The sequence below is a fragment of the Oncorhynchus gorbuscha genome, linkage group LG05, assembly GCF_021184085.1.
Source record: "Oncorhynchus gorbuscha isolate QuinsamMale2020 ecotype Even-year linkage group LG05, OgorEven_v1.0, whole genome shotgun sequence".
NCBI lineage: Eukaryota > Metazoa > Chordata > Actinopteri > Salmoniformes > Salmonidae > Oncorhynchus > Oncorhynchus gorbuscha.
In genome coordinates this window covers 36005150-36013614 of record NC_060177.1, presented here as the reverse complement: position 1 = coordinate 36013614, position 8465 = coordinate 36005150, and the positions used below count along the sequence as shown (strand labels likewise).

Sequence of the window (8465 nt, the reverse complement as noted above, 5' to 3'; positions counted from 1 at the left end):
TAGAAAGTTTGCAGCCATCCACTTCCTTATGTCTGACACACATGCTTCTAGCGAGGGCAATTTTGGGGCTTCACAATGTTTCATTGAAATGTACAGCTGTGTGTCATCTGCATAGCAGTGAAATATAACATGTTTTCGAATGACATCCAGAAGGTAAAATATATAGTGAAAACAATAGTGGCCCTAAAACGGAACCTTGAGGAACACAAATTTATGGACAAACCATTCAGAGACAAACTGATATCTTTCCGACAGATAAGATCTAAACCAGGCCAGAACTTGTTCCTGTAGACCAATTTGGGTTTCCAATCTCTCCAAAAGAATGTGGTGATTGATGGTATCAAAAGCAGCACTAATGTCTAGGAGCACGAGGACAGATGCAGAGCCTCAGTCTGATGCCATTAAAAGGTCATTTACCACCTTCACAAGTGCAGTCTTAGTGCTATGATGTGGTCTAAAACCAGACTGAAGCATTTTGTATAAAGATAAATAGTTTTGAATTGCCTGACACTTTATAATCAACACTCATCTCAGACTTGAACATGTGCAGCCAAAATAGTCTGCAGACATGCCCCCCCCAAAAAATATATATATTCTAAATTGCCATGTATACCAAACATTAGGAATACCTTCCTTTGCCCTCAGAAGAGTCAATTCAATCGGGATATGGACTCTACAAGGGGTCGAAAGCATTCCACAGGGATGCTGGCCAATGTTGACTCCAATGCTTCCCACAGTTGTGTCAAGATGGCTGGATGTCCTTTGGGTGGTGGACCATTCTTGATACACACGAGAAACTGTTCAGCGTGAGAACTGCAATGCGGTTGGGTTTGACACAACCGGTGCGCCTGGCACCTACTACCATACCTCGTACAAAATCAAACATCGTTGTCTTGCCCATTCACAATCCAGGTCTCAATTGTCTCAAGGCTTAAAAATCCTTCTTTAACCAGTCTCCTCCCCTTCATCTACACAGTGGATTTAACATCAGTAAGTTACATCAATAAGGGATCATATCTTTCACCTGGATTCACCTGGTCCGTGTAGATATGTAATGAGAAATTGATATTAATTTCATTTCACTTTTTATATTCAATCATCTTTGACAGATGGTTGTGGGGTTCACAACTCATTTCCAAGCATAAGAATCCATTCAACAATACTACTTGATTAAAAAGTGAAAATAATTCAGCTGGTGGATTGGGATCGGATTTTAAATGGTTTATTTCTGAATTGTACATAGATTAGCTTGTTGCTTGTTAGTAGTTTCATGTAAAACCATGTTCACAGTGAGCTCACAGCAGTGGAGACAGACATGTTTACATTGCCCTCAAAACAGTCTCATAGCTGTACACACCTGCATCTCACTTCTTCCCACAGGTTTAAATAAACTTATACAAGTCTTAGTCTCCCTGGTTTAGTTGGTTTAGTTCATATGCAAAAAAAATATTAAAATGATTTAAACAAGAAAAATAAATTAAAATGCTAATAAAACTAGAGGTAAAAATTTGCGATACGGAATTACTCTCATATCCCTCATATCACACAAGTATGGCTATTTGACTGAGAGAGAAAAAGCAAGCACATCGAACCAATGTGGGTTTGAATGCATTGTAACCTTAATCTAACTATCCCAAACATACATATAATATTGATAAGGGCATCTACGTACTTTTACATACTAAACATTAGGGAAAATCAACATGTGAAGTACACAACACATTGTAAAGAAACCGCAAGTAATAGGTGAAAAACTGTGCATACCATCTCATCTTAATAAATACTTTAATTGTGCCTCGAGTGAAAGCTAGTGAAATGTCAAAAGTTGATGCACAACTGAAGCGGGAAATCGTTTCTGCATCCTTGCAGAGGCACCCTCTCGTGATCAGTTAACTTGCTGTGTACCATCCTGTCCTCCAGGGGTCGCTCATATAGTCACCCAGCCTAAACCACTGCCGAATGCTGCCAGTCACATGACAGAGAGCAAACATCCTTCCCTGGTATCCTTTGCAAAAGGCACTACTGTACTGGTTATTTCTCTCACAGAGGATAAAGTCCACGGGATAATGACCTCCATTCTTGTTATTAATCCTCTAGTAGTTAAGGAAACCGTTTTACATTTGGACTGTATTCCTGTTTCATTATTCTTGAAATTAAGAGCAACAGCTGTCTCGACAAATACAACAAGCACATCCAGTCTTCTGGGGGACTGTCTGCGCTGGTGTTGCTGTCAGTAATTCTCATGATGTCTGTACTCTGTGGTACCATTGGCTGCATTTTTTGGAGGGGGCCCAGGAAGGGGGCGGGTCATCAGGATGTGACGACCTGGACGTAGTTAGCAGGGTAAAGGCCCACATCTCCGTTGGCCAGCTGCCCTTTGCACCAGCCCTGCTCGTCCTCCTCGCCCATCTTCATTAGCTCTTCACCTGAGTGATGAGAGAGCAGAAAGCACAGGGGAACATGCTTAATAATAACTCGCACGGTTTCATCCAGTCCCATGCATATCTGGAATTTTCCACTGACACCACCTGCTGGGAGTGTGAAACACCTCAGTGCAATTACATGCACCATAATTCATCCATATTCATGTAATGTACTGGACTTCTGAAACTCAGATTTGTTACAGGGACCACCACAATGCGGCAACATAATTACCGGTGTACATCATGTTCTCACCACATCCAAAATAAATTACTTAATTATCGACTACATCACCTCTTAGTTTAGTCAGAGGTGCTCATCTAGAAAGCAAAAGCTTAGTGTGCGAAGGCTTATTTCTTCTCCAAAGGATTGTTAACCCCTACCCAGTCTCAAATCATTTGGCCTTTTGTGATCCCTCAAGACTGGAACCAAAGTAGACCAAAAGCAAGTGTTAAACAGTGTTAAAGTAAAGTCTTCTAAGATCTCTCTACATGGGCACTTCAACTTCTATCACCCCCCCCCCCCCTCTGTGTAGACATCTAATCTGGGAGATCCCCCACCCCCCCAGACAAGGACATTAGCTCGCAGTTAGACTGGGCTCTAATGGGGGCTCAGGCTGGTTAAGCCCCACTGGGAGGGAGACTTGAGTTTGACCCCACCAATCAGAGGGGCCAAGCACTGCCTTAACGACAGCTTTATTTTCACTAGCATAACAAGGAGGGGGTCGTCGTGATAATGAGAATTAACTGCTAATCAAAATAACAGACAACGTTACCCTGTGCCTTTTAGCTGGCAGGAATCATCTAGGATAAAGAAGTTCATTTTGTGAAGTCTCGACAAATGACGTGGTTCAGTTCAAGGTAATTCATAGACATTTCGAAAACCATAATCGTCATGACTATCAATTGCAACACTTACCTGCAGTGTTGGGTTTAAACATGATTATCATTTCGCTTGACACACCATTTATTGCATTCTTGTTATATACACATCCATTTTCAATGTTACTCATCCTAATTCTAGATGTTTTTCTTCAACCAAAGCTGTAAATACAATGTTTCAAACAGGATATCCTATGAAAATTATATCAAGGATATATAGGAAATGTATATAGGAAATAAAATCAGACCAAAGGGAACCAAGGCTGATCCTATGCAATACATATAATTTCCATTAGAATACATATGGTATTGCTGCAGTGTCTTCAAATCTGATGCTCATGTGTAAATCAGACTTGTATTAATTCTCCCACTGTTCGTCCTTCAATTTTCAACATGTTTCGACCAAATTAACAAATTATTATTATTTTTACTAAACAAACGGTGAATTAATATCCACTGGTTTAGCAAGACAAAGTGAGCTGTGGCTACCATGCAGACATTGGTCCTCGTGTCTGTGTTGATGTCCAGTGACATTAATAGGCATTAGTAGAGATTAATACCTGCTTTAAAGCTCAGCTCATCCGCCTCCTGCCCAGTGTAATCATACAACGCTCTAACTCGTACACCTTCTACCTTCTCCTCTTCCTTCTCTAACCCATTAGCGGCGATGACCTTTTTGGGGATGTCTTCGTCAGACCAGTCTGATGAGTAGTCTTTCACCCCTCTGTTGACAGGAAAAGGGGGAGGGGGCAGAGGGTTAGTATACCGTGGCACAAAAAAAAGCAAAACAAATCTATTACTTTGTGTAGTCCTACAAGGACGGTATGAAAAAAAACCAACATTTCATTCTCTTCCAAACTATACACTGGAGGCTGCAACCAGAAATCAAACAAAATGTCTTGTAACGCGGGGCCATGTATTCTCATTATATCACTGTAGCAATAACTTTAACCAACAGAGGGTGGTAGCGACCACAGCCCCCCCCCCCAACAAGTTCCATGAAAGGCAACACATTAAATCAATATACCTTCATTTGATCTCCGTGCTCACGCCAAGTTAGAGCGACACTAAGAACATCTACTGTGACTGGTGTATGTATGTTTAACTGAATGCGGAGGTTCAATTCAAAACGAATGAACACAGGCACAGGCACAAGGCCTCTGACTCAGCACTAGTACAAACACAAATTAGAGGCCGCAGCTCTGATACAGGAAGTTGGTAACCGTGGTCCCCCATGGAGTTAAGACGACAAGACAAATAGTAGCAGAAGACAAATAGTTTTTTTTCGAAAAGCTGGAATAATTGGAGTTGAAACACCTCTGAGGTAAACGTCTTTGGAGCAAACCAGCAGGAAGTTAACAATAACTAAGTCATCCTTTTGTTATGTTGAGAAAAAAAAAAAAAAACTTGGCCTCAAGTACCAATGTTAATTCTTTATTACAAATAAAAAAGTACTCCTCAAACATCCATTCAGAGTCAGAATAACAAGATACCATGCTCCACAACTATTATACCCAGTATTTCCTGCTCCTTTCAAAAGGCTACTATTGTATTATAGAAGAGGAAAGACAACACACTGACATTGTTAAGTACCTGTCATAAAGCTGAGAAGAACAATTCATGACTAGTGGCGCAGTCGGACAAAGAGTCATCTCTAGCTCTACATTTGAACAACTCACGTGGTACAGGAGCTACGGTGGTAGTGCAGGGCGAATAGGTCATGTGCAGGTCACAGAGCGCACAGTTACCTGGTAGTCTCCTGAGGGGTCTGGGGTGCCTCCTCGCTTGAGGGGACAATGTTGGTCAGGGTGACCACGTCCTCCGCCCGGCTGTTCCTCGCCTTCTGATTGGAGATGGAGCGGTTTGACTCAGGGGACCATTCCTGGACAAACATTTATTTATATTTGAGACTTTAGAAAACATTAAAATAGTTCCATGCTTTTTAACTATCACCAGCTGGTAACATATTTTCTCACACAGAGGCTTCTTCTAAACAGTATAATTTAGTATTGAACACCACAGAGTGAAATACCTATTGTATTCATCTGGCCTAGTCGGTTTTATTTTATCAATGCAGTCAAGACCACACCCAAAACACCACAAAAAAACAGCCACCTCACAGACCTCTAATCTAAACCAAATCACCATACAAATGAAAAGATGGAGAGAAAACAAAATATACCACAATGAAACAGTTCACTGAGGATACAGTTTCGCCAGTCACATGATGATGCATCATCTTTGGGATGATACTAAATAACCAGAGGGCTTTTGAAGCCCTGTGCCTAGTGCCAGATCCACTACAGAGAGCTATGCTGCTCCCCAGCCAGGACAAAGGGGCCCCTGTGTTTGGGTGAAACCAGCGGGAATGCCAAAAGATTCCTAAGGCGACAGAGGAGAGCTGCCTCATTCTCACTCCCCTCAAGCGTCACAGTGGCTTTGCCTGGAACTGTAAACCAATGCCGGTTTCCAGATCAACACGCTCCTGCGTGCCAACCAGCTATCGCCAGCTTTAAATTGATCATTATGAAGTAGAGGATTTGTTTTGTTCACAGTAGCTGGAATTTTCCACTAAATAGAAAAATTGCCTCCTGCATGTGCACTAGAGTGAAGGTGGTGACTGAGGAGCAGTTTGAAAATGGTCAGTTTTTAGGAACCTTGAGCTGTGTGTGGGGTGGTCAGAGCAGGCATTTAGCTCTGAGAATACACTACAGTATTCCAGAACTAACTCAGGTCCACATGTCACACAAGGGCCCATTCAGTGTCATCCCAAATTGGAATTTACTAACAGTTCAAGCAAGAGCTCAATATGGCTCTATGGGGAGGATTTCTTAATTATATGAACACCTTTTACAACATTTCTTTGGCAGATAATTTGGGGTTTCATACACTGCTCAAAAGGGAACACATAACACAATGTAACTCCAAGTCAATCACACTTCTGTGAAATCAAACTGGCCACTTGGGAAGCAACACTGATTGACAATAAATTCCACACGCTCTTGTGCAAATGGATTAGACAACAGGTGGAAATGATAGGCATTTAGTAAGACACCCCCATTAAAGGAGTGGTTCTGCAGGTGGGGACCACAGACCACTTCCTCAGTTCCTATGCTTCCTGGCTGATGTTTTGGTCACTTTTGAATGCTGGCGGTGCTTTCACTCTAGTGGTAGCATGAGACAGAGTCTACAACCCACACAAGTGGCTCAGCTAGTGCAGCTCATCCAGGATGGCACATCAATGCGAGATGTGGCAAGAAGGTTTGCTGTGTCTGTCAGCGGTGTCCAGAGCATGGAGGCGCTACCAGGAGACAGGCCAGTAGATCAGGAGACGTGGAGGAGGCCGTAGGAGGGCAACAACCCAGCAGCAGGACCGCTACCTCCGCCTTTTGCAAGGAGGAGCAGGAGGAGCACTGCCAGAGCCCTGCAAAATGACCTCCAGCAGGCCACAAATGTGCATGTGTCTGCTCAAACGGTCAGAAACAGACTCCATGAGGGTGGTATGAGGGCCCGACGTCCACAGGTGGGGGTTGTGCTTACAGCCCAACACCGTGCAGGACGTTTGGCATTTGCCAGAGAACACCAAGATTGGCAAATTCGCCACTGGCACCCTGTGCTCTTCACAGATGAAAGCAGGTTCACACTGAGCACATGTGACAGATGTGACAGAGTCTGGAGATGCCGTGGAGAACGTTCTGCTGCCTGCAACATTCTCCAGCATGACCGGTTTGGCAGTGGGTCAGTCATGGTGTGGGGTGGCATTTCTTTGGGGGGGGGGGTCACACAGCCCTCCATGGGCTCAGAGAGGTAGCCTGACTGCAATTAGGTACCGATATGAGATCCTCAGACCCCTTGTGAGACCATAGGCTGGTGCAGTTGTCCCTGGGTCCCTCCTAATGCAAGACAATGCTAGACCTCATGTGGCTGGAGTGTGTCAGCAGTTCCTGCAAGAGGAAGGCATTGATGCTATGGACTGGCCCGCCCGTTCCCCAGACCTGAATCCAATTGAGCACATCTGGGACATCATGTCTCGTTGCACCACAGACTGTCCAGGAGTTGGCGGATGATTTAGTCCAGGTCTGGGAGGAGATCCCTCAGAAGACCATCTGCCACCTCATCAGGAGCATGCCCAGGCGTTGCAGGGAGGTCATACAGGCACATGGAGGCCACACACACACACTGAGCCTCATTTTGACTTGTTTTAAGGACATTACATCAAAGTTGGATCAGCCTGTAGTGTGGTTTTCCACTTTAATTTTGTGTGACTCCAAATCCAGACCTCCGTGGGTTGATACATTTGATTTCCATTGATCATTTGTGTGATTTTGTTGTCAGCACATTCAACTATGTAAAGAAAAAGTATTTAATAAGAATATTTCATTCATACAGATCTAGGATGTGTTATTTTAGTGTTACCTTTATTTTTTTGAGTAGTGTATATACGATTTGATAATCAGTAAATACAGGCAACATATTTATTATTATAAGCTTGCAATTTGCATTGTAACTCATGTTCGCTCAAAGTCAATAGGCAATTTGTTTACATAAAGAAAGGTTAGACAGACAATGTCCTTTACCTCAAACTGTGGCCAGTTCATGCTCATGCCAGGTCCATGGGTGTTTCTCCACCACCTCAGATCTTCGCTGTCATTGGCTGCAGTGATGGTCTGGCCCAGGTCACGGTACAGGACCTTGAATCTAAGGGACAAATTCCCTCTGTTAATCACTGGAGTCACATTACCCGCACTTAACACAATACTGTGGTCAGTAAGCAAGATGGTTCAACACGTGTACGGGATGCAAAGCGCAATTATCTAATGCGTACATCTGGGGTCTAAATACACCGGATAACAGGGGTATGTGGAAAAATGAGGGCACACGTTTCAAAAAACATTTAATTACAGGAACATTAAAAAAAAGACTACCATTTAAAAAAGGGGGGAGGATATGCTGAGCTCCACAAATAAAACTGAAATCACAGTAACATTTTTATTTTGTTGCGGGATTGGTGGACTTTATCCAGTCAAACCCATAGATAATACCAAGCTATAAGAAATGTGGCAAAATTCCACTGAATATTTGCTCAGCCGGAAGGCCAGACCAACCATCAACAGTTCCATGGTCACCTGGCCCTTGTCTAAATAGAGTAAGGACCTGTTATGA

General features: G+C 43.2%; 1 protein-coding gene across 8 annotated transcripts in view; it reads right to left on the bottom strand.

The window, feature by feature from the left end:
• Window positions 1–1206: 1206 nt before the first annotated feature.
• The window catches only part of LOC124035897 (protein kinase C and casein kinase II substrate protein 3-like), a 29088-nt gene continuing 21829 nt past the window's right edge, over window positions 1207–8465 (bottom strand). For all 8 annotated transcript variants that reach the window (XM_046349735.1, XM_046349731.1, XM_046349736.1 and 5 more), the window contains 4 exons: window positions 7880–8000; window positions 5051–5184; window positions 3863–4026; window positions 1207–2426 (listed from right to left, as the gene is read on the bottom strand). In XM_046349735.1, the coding sequence (XP_046205691.1) occupies window positions 2311–2426; window positions 3863–4026; window positions 5051–5184; window positions 7880–8000 (535 nt within the window). In that variant the 3' untranslated portion in view covers window positions 1207–2310. The remainder of the gene's footprint in view (window positions 2427–3862; window positions 4027–5050; window positions 5185–7879; window positions 8001–8465) is intronic.